Raw genomic sequence first — 19,194 nt, 5'->3', positions numbered from 1 at the left:
CCTGCCTTGTGCCCAATGATTCCAGGGAGGCTCCGGACCCACCGTGACCCTGAACTGGATAAGGGTTACAGACAATGAATGATTGAATGAATGAATGAATGAATGAATGAATGAATGAATGAAATAAACATAAACCATTCTTACATAACACCATGGTTTTATTGTACGTCTGATATTTTGTAACCAAACCAATAATTAAAATCACAATAAAAATGGGATGGGATCCGTCGCGCTGAAACGCTGAACGAGACACTAGCCGCTGAAGGAAGCAAACACTGACTGCGTGCAGTGGGCGGGAACAAGCCGTCTATAGCTGCCTACGTAGTTAGTGCCTACTCAGGCCGCTCACTAGGTGTTGGGACAGACCTAACGTCTCCTACAATGAATGGGATATAACTGCACCCGGCATGTTCACAAGCTGAGTTATGTTCCGATGTTGGCACCTTTGTGTCTTCCAACAGTTTGAATGAAAAATTAATAACGTCAAGCCTGCAATAAACAAACAAACTTTATTTATTCCACGTGTGCAGAATCCGATAAATCCACACGAGGCGTAAATCAGTGCAAATCACCATCGTTCACGCTCCCTGCGCCACCGCTGCCAATGTCATTGGCTTAAATGAGAAAGTACCGCCATCCCCAATTACATGACATCTCCTTTTGCGAGCAAATGTGATTAATTACTTTTAGACGCCCTCTTAAATGCGATATCTTTGATTAATCCGTGAGAGTGCAGAGCTAATTAAAGTAAGCTGGGAGAAAGCCAGTCCCAATAAAAACGTCTGGAGGTCAGCCGGCCCGCCGCAGGTGAGGCTCGGAGCGTTTCGGCTGTTGTTTTTAGGAACATGTATGCTTTCAGGTTAATTTATAAGCTTTATTGACAGGAAGCTCCCACACTATAAAATCAGGAGTTAAATGAACTGCAGCAGAGTTCATTTGACTCCCACACTGTCGAATTAGATTTGGTTTATCTCTCCGCCATCAGAACCAACACAGAAAATGGTTTTAAAGCTCAGATCTTATTTATCCGTGTCATTATTTTTTTCCCCTTTCTACCCATCTGTACCGGGCCGAGGTTGTTTAGTGAAAGGCAGTCAAACGGAGCAGAAAACCGGAGACGGAGAAGATGAGATTCCCAGTTCTCAGCTCCGGATCAGACGTGGATAGAGGAATCAAATCTGACCGCCTGAAGTAGCAGCAGTGTCACATATAATACGTCCCTCCATTTCACACAGGTGCCACAAAGACTCCTTAATCTTCCTCAGAATGTTTACTTCAGCAATTTACTGAATGTTACATTTGAGATAATATGGCTATATACATTAATTTGACTTCAAATGTATTATTAACTTTGGTTTCCGCTTGGTTCCCGCTCAAACAAGTCCACGCTGTTGCTACACGAACTGCTGAATGTTGTAATGATCAAGCGTTTGTCGCCATCTAGTGGTGAATGATGAAAATTTTCAAAAAACGTATGTTTTGGTTCTATGTAGAACCATGAGCACTTAAAGAGCCAATCGCATGAGTGAAGGGTTCTTCAGATTGATGGAGAATGTGCTAAAGATGGTTCTATACAGCACCTTTTGAAAATGTTAATGTCTAGCTTGTTGCAATAGAAGAACCCTCTGAAGCACATTCTCCATCAATCTGAAGAACCCCTTTATGATGTAATCACGCTAGAGCCTCTTAAAATGTTCAGGGTTCTATTTAGAACCACTTTCTTTAATAAAGAACCCTTGTAGAACCATCCTTTTAAGCCCCACTGTTTAAACACTGTCCCGACCACAGGAAACATTTTCCCAGACGTAGGCATGCTGGATTCAGCCTCAGCCTTCTGATTCCTCACAATCATGGCTCAAAAAGCCGGCCTTGCCTCGTCATGACCGCTCTCCAACAGCCGGTCGAAACAGAATGATCCGCTTTATGGTTCTGACCTTTCGTCAAAGTTCAAGGAGCAGCGGCAGTGCTTCGAGAGCGCACAGCGCGAGTACGTGCAGGTCGCTCTGCATCAGGAGCATGCCTATCACACATCCACCACGATTAAGACCTGCTACAGGAGAACAAGCGGAAGTCAGTTCGTCTGAGCTTTCCACTGGACGCACTTCAACCTCAGGTCCTCGCTCCTCCCACGGCACAGGACGCAGACGTCTAACCGGACTTCAGAAAGGCCAGCTACGTTCAGATGAGACATTGCGGCTGGAAAACACTCGGTGGATACCTGCATATCCATCATTCCTTTGGAAATTATATGGGAAGCTGTCACGTGTCGCCGCAGTAAGAGCTTCAATTCTTCTGGGAATGAGCATTACTTTGAAGATATCATGGCACCAGTGAGGTCAGGTGCTGGAGTTGGAGGATTAGTTCTGCTTCACAAACATCACTACAGCTCACCTCACCTCAAGAGTAGTAGCTGAAGCGTTTGACTGTTTCAGGTCGTCCTGCGACTCACTCTACGGGCGAGAACTCACACGTATGATGTGGACGAGGCAGAGACAAGGCCGCAAAGCACTGGAGTGCTCTCTGAACTGTATATTCGTGGTATGCAAACGCCACACCATTTCCTGAGCTTTAAAATATACTTAAAAAGACACACACCCAACCAAAAGCAAACCCCAGAACGGCATCAGTTCTAACCAAGGCTGGGGAGAAGCCCAGATCCAGCTTTCTGTGGAATCACTGGAGCATAGTGAATTGTACATCGCAGTGTTTGAATGTGTCCTCACCACCCTCCTGTATAACACACCTCCCTGTTTAGTCTTTAGTGAGGAGAGGAGGAGGAGGACGAGGAGGAGGATGAGGAGGAGGAGAGGGGGGATAAAAGACCTGCATTCGCTTTGAGCTGTGACATCCCTTTCACCAATCAAACCTAATCTACCGTGGCTTCGGAGCTCAAAGCGAAGCCTGGTAAACATGCATTCTGCATTCTGAAGCCTTTTTCCTGCTGACAAACCTCCGCCACAGGCCACAGTGTCTCGCAAAAGCGATGTGCACTTCAACAGGGTGAATTTATGGAGAAGAGTGGATGGGGGGGAAAAATAAATAAATAAATAGAAAATATGGACCTTTACTGTTGCAAACAGAGGAGAGGGAAAAAAGGGAAAACGGAGAGACGGAACGAATCTTAAGGGCAGAGACAGGCTGTCCGCTCCCATTTAGAGAGCGGCCGTCAGCCAAAGTTAGCGCCACCAGACAAGTTTGTCCATTCGGATCCGTCCACCTCGCCTGGGCCTGTGCTTTATGCCTTTCCTGGGGCTATGAGCAGAGGAGGGAGGAGGAGGAGTGGGGGAGTGTGGGATAGATGTGACCTCCCGTGTGCGGAGGACAGACCCACCGGTGGGCTGTCCATCCACCTGTGGGCACCAGCCGGCACACCATCCAGACAGATTCACCGGGGCAGGGGAGATACTTATTTATTTAATAGCCTAGTTTGTTTTTTTTCCTTTCTATGCCTTTTCTTTTTATTTACCCCCCACACGTCACGGACGTCACGAGGCCGAGCGCTAAGCCGTTCGGACTGTGAAGTGCATTAAATCAAAAGCACTGACCGCACACGTTTGTTTTCTCCTCCTCCCGCTGCTTCCGAGCGCAAACCCGCGCAGAGTTGAAGCGCTCCCTCTCGACAGCGAGGCCGGGCGATGGGACGATCCGTCACGCGGAGGCGGATATCAGAAGTGATGCTGAATATTGCAATATAGCCCAGAGCCAACCTACGTCTATTCTCGGCCTTTGACGCTGCATTGTATTATTCTGAGCCTAATGACCGGGGGGGGGCTTGTTTATCAGCGAGGTCACTGCAACAACGCTGATCCCTGACCAGTTTAAGGCTTTGAAATGTTGAATCAAGTCAATCTGAAGGGCAGGGAAACAACCATGCTCGCTGGGTACATGCTGCGTTTTTTGTTTACCCATTTCTCTACAGACAATCAAAAGGAACATATTCTCCACTTTGTCCACAACTGAACACAGGTCTGCTTCTTAATGCAACATCTGTAAACTGCTTCGGTCAAAATACCACCAGGATCAAACCTCGCAGCATCACTCCCTCCCTGCCGAACAGGGCCTGTTCCTTTAAATGCTAATGAGCTGCTCGCTATAACCCGCGCTGTTCAGAACACCCGCTTTCAGCACCAGTTCCTTTAAACGACAATGAGCTGCTCGCTGTTCACCCCGACCCCGAGCGCACAGCAGTGAAGAGTGAGGAGCAGAAGCTCTGGATTTTAGCAGTTTTCACTCTGTTCTCTTTTCTTTGGAGAAACCTGGACTCAGACGAGGGGGTGGGCTAAATGTTACGTCTCTGCCCTATATGTAAGGTGCAGTGTAAAATCTGATTCCCTGGCAGCCCACAAAGACTGGGTGGCTTTGTTTTACAGTGTGAGGGTTGGTGGGCTCCAGAACCTCAATATTAAAGTGAAAACGCACTGAACAAGTGATTGCTTCATTAAATGAGTGCAGTGTGAAAATGAGCACAGCTTTAACGTAAAAACTAAAAGCATCAGATTTATGAAGCTATTATAAGAACACATTGAAACTAGAAGTGATCTGAGAACGGCAGATAAATCAGCTGGCTGCGCATACGCATCCGATTTACATTTCATTAGCGAAACGCCACCCCGGTTTACCTTCATATGCATATCACCACCTGAAGCAAGCCCTGTCCAGGGTGTGTTCCTGCTTCCATAGAGGGGCTGTGGACCAACCTTGACCCTGACCATGACGGAGCAGTTTAATCATTAACACTTACTGTCTTTCAGCTACTAATTTTATTATTGGTGATTACACAATGACAAATGAAATATTGTTGTAACACCTCACACTTCAAAGACACTGGACGCTGCTTTTAGGTACAAAACAGAGCCAGTGTGACCCAGTCTCTCACATGGATTCCTTTTCTTGTTTTTACCTATAAATCAGTCTTTGTCCTGTTATGATCCGTAGTATTTCACTTCCACAACAAAAGAGAAAAATAAACCAGTGGATGTTCTTGAAGCTGCACTGCTCTTTGTGGCTCTACTTTTGAGGAAAGTAGACTGAACAAGTCCTTCCTCATTCCATACACTGATGGATGATTGGTGGAGTGTGTGTGGGACATTCTGCAGTCCCCTAACCCTCAGGGTGCTGGGGAAGGTACAGAACAAACGAGCTTTTAACAGTTGTACGAAAATTAGAGGAATAAAAACATTAAACATATTTTCTACAATTTAATGCTTTATTTCAAAGGTTTTATTTAATGTTGCTTTTTCTAGACATGACGCTGAAGACCCTATAGATTCAAACATGGTCTCAATGAGAAATATGAATTACATTAAGGAGGTTTAAGACGTTTTCACACAAAGGTGCATTAAGTGATTTGTTTTCACTTTCAAACTTGAAAGAATAAGGAGCTAGAAACGCGTGATTAAAAATGATTTAAAAATGGCATCAGCTCAAGTGCATCCTGATTACAACACTGCACTTCGCAATAAAGTGGCTCTCTACGTTATTGTAGTTCACTAACTTAGTCACTAGAGGCAGTGTATCATGAATCTTGAATAATGTACCTTTAATAAGGCATCATTTTTCAATAAATCAATAAAACAAACTGCGTACAACTGTTAAATAAAGTTGATCCTAAACCAGGAGTTTTGCTTTTATTTTCATTTTTATTTAAATTCCACTGATTATTCTACGCAGCGCTGCATTAAAAAGTCATAACGAGGTAGAGGAAGATGTAATAAAGTACTTCTGAGGGCCCACTTCATGATCACTGAACTTTAACCCTTAGATTCTGCGTCCAGAAGCAAATAAAAGAAGATACATGAACAAACTGAGGTGAACTCGTATGCAAAAACACCCTGATTCTTTATTGAAGGGCAATAGTTAAGACGTAGTGATGCATACAGCCATGAGCAAACGTCCAAAACACTTCTGGTCTTTTTATTGACTTTCTAAATGAACGTATACTCCTCAGCCTTCTGCTACAAATATAAGTGTTTTTTATTCCTTTACTGAGTTTAACTTTGAATATTTCTTCTAAAGTGTGCTGTAAATTTACTTTACGCCGCTTAACTTCAACCCCTTTCATGTGACAATGCATTTTCACTTTGAAAAAAATCAACAAAATACAGTTTGAAACCCATAAAAATCAATATTTTTGAGGTGACGTCCATAACACTGATAAACGCTGTGTGATTTTAAGGTGTAAATGATCGTATGAATTTGGAGGATTTGTCTCCTTTGAGCTGCACAGGTTCCAATCAAATAAAAATCCAAGGAATAGTTTTTGTGAACTAATGTTGCTCCAAACGTCACACCCACAACGTTGGAACAGACTAGTGCTCCTTCCTCTAATCACAGCTGACATGATCCTAGACGAATTTTCAACCAGCATCACTGACTCTGATGGAATTTAACGCTATAAATATCTACGGTCTGTGAGGAGTTGGTGTGTTCTCCCCGTGTCCGCGTGGGTTTCCTCCGGTTTCCTCCCACAGTCCAAAAACACACGTTGGTAGGTGGATTGGTGACTCAAAAGTGTCTGTAGGTGTGAGTGAAAGTGTGTGTGTCTGTGTTGCCCTGTGAAGGACTGGCGCCCCCTCCAGGGTGTATTCCCGCCTTGCGGCCAATGATTCCAGGTAGGCTCTGGACCCACCGCGACCCTGAATTGGATAAGCGCTTACAGATAATAAATGAAAAAATATCTATAGTGTAAATTCACCAGCATTAAATCAAAATGTTAACACCGAGGGGGTTAGTGTTGATTTAAAACTGGTGAATTTGCTGTGCACACAGATATCAGTCAGTTCTAATGAGAGGCTTATGAACACTGCCTTTAATAAGTCAGAGCAAACACGTAAAAGGCATGTGGAGGGTGATCAGCAGCTTATGCTTTAGAAGTAAACCATGAGAAATAATTTATACACTGTATAAACAATGCAGCAAATCTTTATGTAAAAACTTCAGTAAGCAAACAGGGTTGAGTTGAGTAAAGCCGAGTGGTTTCTGCACTGAACACAGGATAGAAATGCCTTCTTTGGTGAATATGTAAGAACATGTTCATCATTAATTCCACCCGGGCCTTCCCCAGTCCAAAAGCCTTCATTTAACTGAGCTGAGATACTTCATGGAAGTAAGCGCCCAACATTTTTGTCCCCTGGATGTAGTTGGACCTGTTAAAGAGGAAATAAAACAACACTAAAATACATGTTTTGGGGCCAGAGTCTCATCTAAAAAATCAATGTTGTTCTATTTATTTTCTCACAGGAGCTCTTCATAATGAGAAATAATCTCTGATTTTCTTTTTTTTTTTTAAATATATGAATCAATCATGAATACAAGCGTTTGTGTGAGAATTTAAAGGTGAAAGTGAAGTGAATGGGATGATTACAATCAATTATAATATGTAAGAATGTACTGAACAAGAGGTTATGTCTCAGTTATTGCTCTAATGAGAGACCATTAATTAACATGCTTTCACAATGTATCAGCCACACACTCAGCCCAGATCCTGTGGCTTCATTTTACCTGTTGAGTTTCTCATTCTGGGAGTGAGCTCCATCGTCTGAAGAGCCGACGGGCAGCAGCATGACGTTGCGTCCAGTTGCCTCCTGGAAGGTCAGAGTCACCGGGATACTCCCTCCCTCACGGGTCAGATCAGGCTCCACTCCGAACACTACAGAGGGAGAAAGAAAACACAGGTACGCAAATTAAAGGCTGCTCTATGTAATGCCAACCTGTTTCAAACAGCTCTTCTGGAAACATGCACTAAAGTCATGCTCTACATGTCATTCATTTATTGTCTGTAACCCTTATTCAGTTCAGGGTCGCACCCACGCAGACACAGGGAGAACACAACACACTCCTGACAGACAGTCACCTGGAGGAAACCCACGCAGACACAGGGAGAACACACCACACTCCTCAAAGACAGTCACCCGGAGGAAACCCACGCAGACACAGGGAGAACACACCACACTCCTCACAGACAGTCACCCGGAGGAAACCCACCACACTCCTCACAGACAGTCACTCGGAGCGGCCATACTTTTAGGGCCATACTGCCCACCCCTAGACCACACCACTGTGCCACTCCTCTCCATGTCATGATTGATAAATGTATCAATGGTATTTAATGGTGTTTGCCGTATAGTTCTATGCAAGCCTCAAATCTGGACACTGTCTTAACACCTCAGCTACATCTGATAAAAAACAGCACAGAAGTGTAACTGACCGGTTTTCATGGCCTTTCGTCCAGCCATGTAGTGAGGATGGTTGAAGTCAGAGACCCAGGCCTTGGCTCCGTGGCCCATGTACACCTTCATCTTGTTGGGACTCTCCAGTTCGGCAAACTTCTTCTCCAGGTAGGAGACCACCTGAGAGACACAGACATTCCGTAAGACCTCAAAACAGTGTCTTAAACACTCAGCGTCTCAGTGAAGTGAGAACATGTAAATGTAGTTAATACACTGATGATGTGAATCAGCTTAATTCTAGACAGACACCTTGTTATGAATAAGTTTATCTAGAGGTTTTGTCTTATTTATATTTATTTATTTTTTTGCTTAAGGAAAACATTTTAAATAATCTTGGAAACATCTCAACACTCAAACATTTTTGTAGCACATCTCTAAACTAAAGACATTTTTTCAGTCAATTAGTGCCAACAGGAAAAACCAGCCACATGTTTGTGCTGATGAAGGAACCAGACAACAGATAAACATATAATATAATAAGCATTCTGTTATTACCACATGACAGAACATTTGAAGCACTGCTTAATCACAAGTGTGTTGGCTTTAGCTCATCTGATGTGTGATGTGCAAAAGCAAGTAGACGCCCCCTGTGCTTCGTTTTTGGGCGTTTTTGCAATTTAATCATGATGCATTTCCTACAGTGATTCTTCACATTTCAGACTCAAAGTAAACCAAAGGGCCCCTGAACTAGAACTCCACAGTGAACCTGAGACCTTTGGGCAAAGTAAAGATAAATGTGGCCTGTGTTATAGCACTTTTGGGAGTGTGTTGTGCTTACATTATTATATTCATTGAAGAAGGTGGTTTTCACTTACTTTTTCTCAGAAAATCAATAAAATATGCTGGTGACCGGGAGAGCCTTTACATGTGTGTATGCAAAAATGACCAATTATGTATTCAGTTAAAAACAATTAAATGTCTGCAAAGAAAAATATATTTAAAATTTTGTGCAAAAAAATAGAGTGGAAGAAATTATCTTTCTGTTTGAAATTCTGCCTTAGGGGCGGCACGGTGGTGCAGCAGGTAGTGTTGCAGTCACACAGCTCCAGGGGCCTGGAGGTTGTGATTCGATTCGAGTCCCGCTCCGGGTGACTGTCTGTGAGGAGTGTGGTGTGTTCTCCCTGTGTCTGTGTGGGTTTCCTCCGGGTGCTCCGGTTTCCTCCCACAGTCCAAAAACACACGTTGTTAGGTGGATCGACGACTCAAAAGTGTCCGTATGTGTGTGTGTGTGTGTGTGTGTGTGTGTGAGAGTGTGTGTGTTGCCCTGTGAAGGACTGGCGCCCCCTCCAGGGTGTATTCCTGCCTTGCGCCCAATGATTCCAGGTAGACTCTGGACCCACCGCGACCCTGAACTGGATAAGCGCTTACAGATAATGAATGAATGAATGAATTCTGCATTATTTACCACCGTAATATTCATTGTTTAAAATAATATTCAAGTAATATTCCAAGTGTGAACAAGTTAAAATATCAGTGTATATCTTCAGTTTAATTACTGCATTTAATATTTTGGGGGGAAAATATAAAAATGTCATAGCTTTCCCACAGGCCACAGTTTTGTTGATGCTGTTGTTCCAAAAAGTTAAACAAATGTAGTTCAGCTAATTTAGAAAGAATCATGAACTTGGGACAATCTACACACACAGAGATGGAGCATTTCTCTGAAGCTGTGAAAACAAAGAGATAAAAAGAGATTTTTACTTGTTTCTCCACCACTTTGGGGTCCATGTCCGGTACCAGGCGGATGGAGAACTTGCCGTTGACTTTGCGGGGGATGACAGTTTTGGCTCCGCCTCCAGAGAACGCTCCCTCAATGCCATGCAGCGAGAGAGAGGGGTATCTCCATCGATGCATCAAGACTTGCTCCTACACGGGGAACACAAACATCTCTCAAAGCAGAGCATTTTCATTCATTCAAATTAATGAGTCACTTAAAAATACACCGACGTATTCGATTGCCTTTGTTTTCAGATAAAATTAATGTAGAACAAAACTTCTCAAACCACACACACACACACACAAGTCTGGAACACATATCACACCAAATGGCCACATCTGAATGCATATCTCTTTGGAAATATTTCATTCATACGTATGCAGCTTTAAAGTATTGTTATTTGGTCCAAAAAGACACACCAGGGCGCGGGGTGTAGACATACCTTAGTTTCGTGCAGCAGACGGTCAGCTCCCACATCTTTACAGTATTCTTTAATGTCAAAGTCGATTTTCTCATAGAGCTTCATTTCGTCATCTGTAAGAGGAGCCACATCATCGTAGATCCCTGGAACCAGGATCTTCCCCTTCTTATTCACCAATGAGGCTGAGACAGATGCAGATAGAATACGTTACACAGCAGGTAAAAAAAAAAGTGGTCGATTACAACGCAACAGTCAGTTTACTCCTGAATCCACAAACAAGCCCTTGAGTAAATGCCAAATGTCATAAGAATCCCCTAATGACTCCTTAATGTTTACTGCATCACTTTTGAGAACTAGTGACTGTTATGTGGATGCATGTTTTGTCTTTGGACAGCGATGATATACTGTACGATATAAACGTGTGACACGTGTGGAGAGCTGAGTGTGTTGAGACTTACACATAAGAGCAATCAGGTCAGTCATGGCTTCATGAACAGATCCTCCAAACACCCCAGAGTGCAGGTCCTTATCACAGCACTCCAGCTACAGAAAAAAAAGCAGGGGAGAGTTAAAAGCACTGTCCATGAAGACACTCAAAACATGTGAGAAGGTTGTTCATAACAGTATCACATCAGGTAGCATTAATATGTATAAAATGCCCAATTTAAATACGCCTTAACGTAAAACTAATCTTTCACACTAAATAAAGAACAGGGGTGGCACGGTGGCGAAGCAGGTAGTGTCGCAGTCACACAGCTTCAGGGGCCTGGAGGTTGTGGGTTCGAGTCCCGCTCTGAGTGACTGTCTGTGAGGAGTGTGGTGTGTTCTCCCTGTGTCTGCGTGGGTTTCCTCCTGGTGCTCCGGTTTCCTCCCACAGTCCAAAAACACATGTTGGTAGGCGGATTGGTGACTCAAAAGTGTCCGTAGGTGTGAGTGTGTGAATGAATGTGTGTGTGTGTGTGTGTGTGTGTCTGTGTTGCCCTGTGAAGGACTGGCACCCCCTCCAGGGTGTATTCCCGCCTCGCGCCCAATGATTCCAGGCTCTGGACCCACCGCGACCATGAACTGGATAAGCGGTTACAGATAATGTATGAATAAATAAAGAACAGCATTTCATATGGAGTGAGATCACTGTCTTTTATGCGAGAGCGCAAAAACGACACTAAATAGAGCAAGTCAGACTCAACGAGCTTTCAGTGCGCACTCCCGTTTTTTCCTCACTTCAAAAGTTTGAGCTCACTCTCGCTTCTCGGTTTTAACAGGAAATACGTCACAGATCCAAACCTGGTGACCGGTTCCTAGTGATGGCACCCTTGAATCTGAAAATGGTTAATTACTCGAAGCTTCGTGACACAGTGCACTTAAGTGCTATCTGGTGGCCAAACCCTCAAAGTGCTTTGTGTATCTCACGAAGAGATGACACATTTTACAGCTTTTAAAACCATGTTCGGGTGCATTACAACACATAAAACAGTAATATATTAAAAATAAGTTTAGAATACACTCATAGCACAACTTGATGAAGCACATTGGGAAAACTATTCTGTTGTAATTACATCCACAGTGTTGCAGGTTGGCACTTCTCATGTGATTAATATCTAAAATTATTATATTCTTGCAGAAACACTTGAGCAGGGCTTTTGATGATACTTTTACATTTATCACAGCGCTAATCCATTGCCTGTTTTGTCCATAGGCAAGGCTCATGTGGGCTTGCTTTATGAGGTATTTAACATGAGAGAATTGTGTATGCATGCTTCAAGCTTCAGATTCAAGGGTGCCAACACTAGGAGTCAGTTACCAGGTTTTGAATCTGTGACATATTTCCTGTTAAAACCGAGAAGCGAGCAGATTTTTGAGAAGCGAGCGTGACCTCAAACTTTTGAAGCGAGGAAAAAAAAAAACAGGAGCCTGCACTGGAAACAGTGACACGAGAGCGCGGAGTTGAATCGCTGTCGCCGTTTTCACTCGGTTTTCATGATTCTGTGCGCTCGTTGAGTCTGACTTGCTTGATTTAGTGTGGTTTTTGCGCTCCCACATAAAAGACAGTGATCTCACTCCATATCTTCATCTTTAAAAGTTCTGAACTGAACAGGTGTTGCGTTTCAGTGTCTCCTCACTTCAATAAAGAAGTAGCAGATGCCTCTCAGGCCGTAGGTGATGCAGGGCTTGTCCTTTCCGAGCCAGTAGTTATCAGAGATGCACACGTAATCCACATCCTTGAAGAAGGTGTCTTTACGGGAGAACACCAGCTCGTCCAAGCCCTCAGAACCAGACTCCTCCATCCCCTCGAAGCAGAACTTGATGTTGATCGGCAGCTCCTGCAAGAAAGAAAGGAGCACTGGAGTTTTTAAATCCTGTGTGAGCTCACAACTACATCACTGGTAAATGTAAAGTCAGGGACAGTAGCTCATCATTCATCACTGGACATAGGGTGGTGGACTATTCTCAGTCCAGGAGTGACACAGAGGTCTAAAAACTCCAGCAGCACTGCTGTGTCTGATCCACTCACACCAGCACAACACACACCACCACCACCACGTCAGTGTCACCACAGCGCTGAGAATGATCCACCACCACATCACACCTGCTCTGTGGGGGTCCTGAGCGCTGAAGAACAGGGGGTAAATAAAGTATGCACAGCAACATACCTGACCACAGTGTATAAGTGAACCCGTATGGTCAGTTTCTACAGTGAGTGTAGGAACAAAGTGGTGATCATAATGTGATGGCTGACCCACATAAAAGCTGTTTTTTGCTGCATGTTGGAATAAGCCTTTACAGATATTTATGACGACTGATTTTGGGTTTGAATTAAGCCTTAATGTTTATATATGTTTATGTCAGGTATCATCCAGTGACCTGCAGTAACATGCTTCCAGATTTCACTTAAAAAAAAGAAAACGCCAAGGATCTTTGAACAAAGTTCACAAAACAACCTTTGGGCCGCGCCGCTGCTTTATAGCAGTGGCCTAATAAACGATCTTTGATCAAACGATCTCGGGCCGAACATGCACTGACATACTGCCCCTCAGCCAGGGGTTAGTGCTTTATCACAGGTTATAAGAAGCATGGAGCCGTTTCATGATCCCTGCTGAGTGACTACATAAAGTGCTGAAGACTGGCCAACAGCCTCCAGTCCATCTTTAATAAAACATAATCCTCACGCTGTCTTGTTATTAGTTTTATTAACCTGCAGAACTACATATATTTCAGGCTTAGGACCGCAAGTGAGAGAGATGTAAGAGAAGTGTGTTTGCAGACATTTAGGGGTGGTTTCCCAGACTGGGATTCAGCTTGGTCATGGACTACATCAGCTTTTTTTTTTTTTTAGGGGAAAAAAATACATATACACATCACAATTGAAAATGTTTAATCCAGGACTAGGTTAATGTTTTGAAAATGTTTAATTAATAAACAGCAGAGGAACAAATGCTCTGCATTACTGTATTTACAAAGCTAGCTACATGCTAATCCTGCAGGTCATTTTAGAACGGTTCTAGGAAGTGTAATTTTCTTGAGTGATACAAAGAATACATCAACATTTTTTAATCATTAGTTTTGCTGCGATCGCTATGAAAACTAAACCATTCTGAGTAACACAGGTGTGTTGAAGACGCTGGAGCCTGGCGGTGTGTGTGACTGTGTACATCAGGCTCCACCCTACAGCCCCGAGGGGTTTCTACCTGCTCCAAAATCTGAAGAAAGATCTCAGTGAAAGTGATTTTCTAATGGGAGCCATAATATTTTTCCAAGGTTTGAGGAAAAAGGTTTTGGTGAAGCAGGTTTGGAGGTTGCTGCCTCGATCCCCTGGACCGACAATAAAAAAGGGGCAGGGAGTAAAGGAACAGCACTTTATTCTCCCTCAACATTCATGGCTGAAGTGCCACTGAGTAAAGTACCAAACCACAACATGCTTCTCAGATAAGTGGCTCCCCACTGCCCTCCGTGTGTGTGTGTGTGTTCACTGGTATGTGCCATCGTGTGTTAAATGGTAAAAGCATGTTTCACGTTTGAAAATGCAGGTGACACAAATGAGAAACCCACCTGTCCTATTTTCTGAAAGGCCTCAATTACGTTGAACCAGGCGAGAACAGGGCCCTTGTCGTCCGTAGATCCACGTCCATAAAGTTTTCCTGCAGGACAGAGGGCATTTCTGTCAGTATCCCATACAGATCTCATTTAAAAAAATAAATAAATAAATAAAAAAAAAAAAAAGAAAAGAATAGTACATATTAAATTCCATGCCCAATTTCCTGCTATATCTCTTTAAATTAAAGGAACACTAGCTAGTTTTTTAACCTTAAAATTACAGAACAGAGCCTCTATCGATGATACTCCGAGATCAGCACTGCAGAAACTGCACTATATTACTTTTAGAGGAGAGCTGGAAACCACCAACCTTCCCTCCCCCAACCCCTTGAATTTCAGGACAGTGCTGTAGATGTAAATTACACTATGCAAGTGTAGGGGGCAGCCAGGAGCAGCCTATTTTAGTCAGTGCGCATTTAAGCTATATGCAAATCACCTCAGCAATCTAATAGCCTGCTATGTTTTGCATCACTCCTTATAACTTCACCATGAACTGCAGAGCTAAACTACTTTACGCTAAATATGTGGGTTTTGTGATGTCACAAATTCACTTATAGACGGAATGGTCTGGGTCTTCCATATGGTTTCATTTTTAATGCCTGACCTTATTAACACTATAATAATCCAGCCACTTGATGTACACAGTACAGACTATTGCACAAGCTCATAAAACTGAATGGTCATGAGACAGGATATTCCTCCCTGTAACAGGTTCCGCACACTTTTGTTTCACATTAAGGGGAAAGTGCAGCGATCAGCAGACAAGTCACATGGCCACTGAATCAGGACTTTCCAAAAAGGAAGAGAACAGACCAACTCTCCGTGCTGCAGGCCACAGAGAACAGTGCTTAGTCAGTGTCACTTCACTTGTGCTTTGGATCATCAGCCTCATGTACAGCTGTGTGGTGCATTTCTTCATCTCGTATTCACCAGTCTACACCGCTAATCATCAGAATTAATGCAAGCGCATCATTTTTATGCTAACTTCACATTTCAGCAACATTAGTCACAGATAAAACTGCTTGAGCCCATGCAGACCTGACATGATAGTCTATTTTCTTTTTTTAACTTGGTCGATACATCGTCCAAGAAATAATCGGGATAAACGATATTGTGGTCATTTTACAATAATTTTATATCACTGATATGATGATAGTATTATGACATCATAATGCAATTTAAACCCTAATAAAGAGCAATTAACTTTTTGCAAAAATGTAGTTAAGAACGTTCAGACATTGAAGCTGGAATATTAAATACCAAATAAATAAAATATTAAATAAAAGCACTGTTTTCAAACTAATCGAGAACAGAACAACTCAACTGACGATGTTCATTCTTGTGAAATCAAACATGAAAAGAAACACAGTGAGCAATATTTGGGGCAGCAAAAATTATTAAGTAAATGTCCATATATCGTAAAATAAGTCGATAACGTAATTAATGATGTGACAAACCTAAACCCATGGATATTAAAACCCAGATTAAACCATCACAGAGTAGACATAAATGTTAGTTACTCCACAGTCCAGAGCTGTCAGCTTTTGATGAATGCATGTTCATGGATAACCTTTGCCCTGAGATTACAGTAACCCTGAATCATAGTTATTCATTTATCAGATCTATGTGCCAATCAAAATGGCTCATATCTGTACCATTCGAACCCAGCAATTAACATTACACCATCATTCAATGAACATTTTTATAATTAATATTAATAATAACGCTAATTTGTTCACAACAACACTCGGTGCTATCAATGTCAGACAATTATTTACCGAACTGATCTCTAAATAGATATTCGACGGCAGCAAAAGGCTCCAAGTATCATATTGTTATTTTTTTCCTGCTTCAGTAAACACTTGACAGCAAATATTACAGCATTAGCAGGTTAGTGTGTGGGTCACTGGGTGCTCTAACACCATACAGTTGTAATGAGTTGGTCATAATTATGTTTATATTGTGTACTTATGTCAAACTGGTTTTAGAATTGCTAATACCTGTTTAGCGCCTCCTAATTATCCAAAGCTGACTTGTGTTTACTCCTTACCATCTCTCTCCACCAGAGTAAAGGGCTCCGAGTCCCAGCCGTCCTCGATGTTAGCAGGCTGGACGTCCAGGTGACCGTAGATGCACACAGTCTTCTTCCCTGGGTCCGATCCCAACCTGCCCAGGATTATTGGAGGAAGAGGAATCTCTTCACCTCCCGGCAACTGCAACAAAGGGAAATAGAGGAAGTTATGAACTGTAATGTGACAGAATTCAGAACATGACAAGAACGCGACCCAACCCTGCACATCATCTGATAACTGACTACCTTGGCGTCTAGCCACATTTATCTGCTATTTTTAAATATTCTGGCAAAACAAAGCATGACAGTCTGGAATAACCCAAGATATCATGATCAAGGCGGCACGGTGGCGCAGCAGGTAGTGTCGCAGTCACACAGCTCCAGGGGCCTGGAGGTTGTGGGTTCGATTCCCGCTCCGGGTGACTGTCTGTGAGGAGTTGGTGTGTTCTCCCCGTGTCCGCGTGGGTTTCCTCCGGGTGCTCCGGTTTCCTCCCACAGTCCAAAAACACACGTTGCAGGTGGATTGGCGACTCAAAAGTGTCCGTGAGTGTGTGAGTGAATGTGTGTGTGTCTGTGTTGCCCTGTGAAGGACTGGCGTCCCCTCCAGGGTGTATTCCCGCCTTGTGCACGATGATTCCAGGTAGGCTCTGGACCCCCCGCGACCCTAAATTGGATAAGCGGTTACAGATAATGGATGGATGGATGGATCATGATCAAGAAACGAGCCAAAAAACAAATATCTGCATTTAAGGGGCCAAGCAGCTCTCTGAACCTTGGATCAGTCCGATCTGATTCCAGTGTTTCCCTTTTGTTGGGTATTTGTTCGACTGTAACATCCAGTGTAGGTTTTCAGCCTCAAAAATTAGACTAAAGAACAAATCTGAAATGCCCTGCAGGATGAACCCAGCCTTAGAGCCGTTATCACACAGAGACCCACCTTTTCTTTTCCGATGTCCACCAGTTCCACAGTGCCCCCAAGCCTCTCGATGTCTTTGGCTGCCATCTCCATCATTTTCTTGATTTCTCCTCGCTTCTCGGGCCAGGCGGACACACTCTGAACAGCCACCCACTCCGCCAGGCGCTGCAGCCAGAAAAATCATTAAAAAAAACAAGTCTTTTAAAGTGGAACTGACTTGACGTGAAATACTCCTCTGTAGAGAAACTGAACTTGAAATCAGAAGACATAGGCATCTTAGGAATTAAACACCTTTAAAAGCGCTCTCATGGACATCTGAGAAACTGGTAGAACCCCTTTTGTAATATGTCTGACATCTGTTATCTATTATTAGTAATAATTACACCCTAAAGGTAGTGGTTCTGTGTAAAACCATGTATTTCTAAATGGTTATGGGTTCCAATATTAATATATTATATAGACCTTTTAATGCTAGAAGGGTAAATTGCACTTTAAATGGAGAATGAATGGAACCTCTACCTCAACATATTGATCCTGGTGCTCATCCACATATTTGAAGAGAGTTGGGAGGTAAGACATGGCTGTCTGACGTTTCAAAGTTGAATCTATGAACAGGAAATTCAGGCTGGAGGCTTCCACCTGAAAAGCACAAAGACTTTGCCTTTAAGACAGAGAGAGACTCAATCTATTCAGCTCAACAACTGCTGACAACTCTGTTCCTTTATCGAAAGATAAGGCTGCAGCTGGGTTACAAAATAACTTCAGCGCACGGCTGACGGTCATTCTTTAAATTATCTGAAGACTAATCTGAGGTCATAGTCTGATGCAGTATCTTACAGCAGTGCACTTGACAAGATTAGGCTTTCAGATTAATAATTTTTAATAATTTGAAGGATTCCACAATGAGGGCGCCATTTAACCCTGGATGCTCTTATAATTTTGCAACTAAATCCAAAAATAAATGGCTTATTTTGCTTGTGAGTAACACGAATGAAGGTTTTTCTTTTTATTCTCACTACACCAACGTTTATATTAATCAGGGCTGCAGTGTGTTATCAGAATCACTATATGCACGTTTCACAAATTATAAGGATTTATTTTAAATGGCACACATTTTACATGTAACAATATTTAAGAGAAATACACAAGCATTTCATATTTGTGAAAATATAACATAGCAATAAAAATATAATACAAAACTGAAACACAGACAGAAATATAAAGCAGACCCAGGTGAAACAAGCCAAAGGAAATCAAGAAAACTTTTAATAACAGATACAGGACAAGTCAGAGCAACTTAAAGCTCAGATTAAGATAACAAGCCCTTTCTCAGCTCTAAACTCCCTGGGACAAAGCCTAGTCCTGGACTATATCACAATTCAAAATGCTGCCCAGGGAATTAGTCCAGGACTAGACTTAATCCCTGTTTGGAAAAAACAAACCTCTAAATATTAAACTAATACTTGGTGATGCCGTCCATGCTTTTAGAGCGTAGCAACATGAAACCCAAACTTTATCTCACTGTTAAATCAATCTTAAATTTAAAAAAAGCAAACTGGATATCATTCCCTTTTTAAAATCCACTCTTGCATTAAATTACATACCTGCTCAGATTTCCCTGCAACTCACTCTGGCTGCTGTTGGATAAATGTACAGGCTACTTTAACAAAGTCATGTTTCCGCTTCTTCAGAGCGAGTAGCCAATCAGATCACTCTGTTCGCTAATTTATTAATATTGAAAGATCATTT

General features: G+C 42.7%; 1 protein-coding gene across 1 annotated transcript; it reads right to left on the bottom strand.

Annotated features, from left to right (window-relative positions):
• Nucleotides 1–5,254: 5,254 nt before the first annotated feature.
• cndp2 (carnosine dipeptidase 2) lies at nt 5,255–19,134 on the bottom strand. Its single transcript, XM_066675340.1, has 12 exons — nt 19,050–19,134; nt 17,965–18,084; nt 17,467–17,610; nt 16,509–16,671; nt 14,414–14,502; nt 12,487–12,687; nt 10,825–10,909; nt 10,388–10,548; nt 9,930–10,094; nt 8,207–8,348; nt 7,501–7,648; nt 5,255–7,145 (listed from the first exon to the last, which is right to left on the bottom strand). Exons 2-12 carry the CDS (start codon nt 18,022–18,024, stop codon nt 7,079–7,081), a joined length of 1,425 nt encoding a protein of 474 aa, XP_066531437.1. The 5' UTR covers nt 18,025–18,084; nt 19,050–19,134; the 3' UTR covers nt 5,255–7,078.
• Between the last annotated feature and the right edge of the window lie 60 nt (nt 19,135–19,194).

This window comes from Hoplias malabaricus, chromosome 6 (assembly GCF_029633855.1).
Source record: "Hoplias malabaricus isolate fHopMal1 chromosome 6, fHopMal1.hap1, whole genome shotgun sequence".
NCBI lineage: Eukaryota > Metazoa > Chordata > Actinopteri > Characiformes > Erythrinidae > Hoplias > Hoplias malabaricus.
The sequence above is the reverse complement of the archived record's forward strand: the minus strand, read 5'-3'. Positions and strand labels throughout refer to the sequence as shown.

What these genes read in the sequence shown, in the direction of transcription:
- cndp2 (XM_066675340.1), bottom strand. Translation starts at nt 18,024, where the DNA reads ATGTCTTACCTCCCAACTCTCTTCAAATATGTGGATGAGCACCAGGAT. An exon ending in ACCAGGATCAATATGTTGAG is followed by an intron (nt 17,611 to 17,964) that starts GTAGAGGTTCCA and finishes TTCTGGCTGCAG; the next exon opens with CGCCTGGCGGAGTGGGTGGC. An exon ending in CCTTTCAGAAAATAGGACAG is followed by an intron (nt 12,688 to 14,413) that starts GTGGGTTTCTCA and finishes TCTTTCTTGCAG; the next exon opens with GAGCTGCCGATCAACATCAA.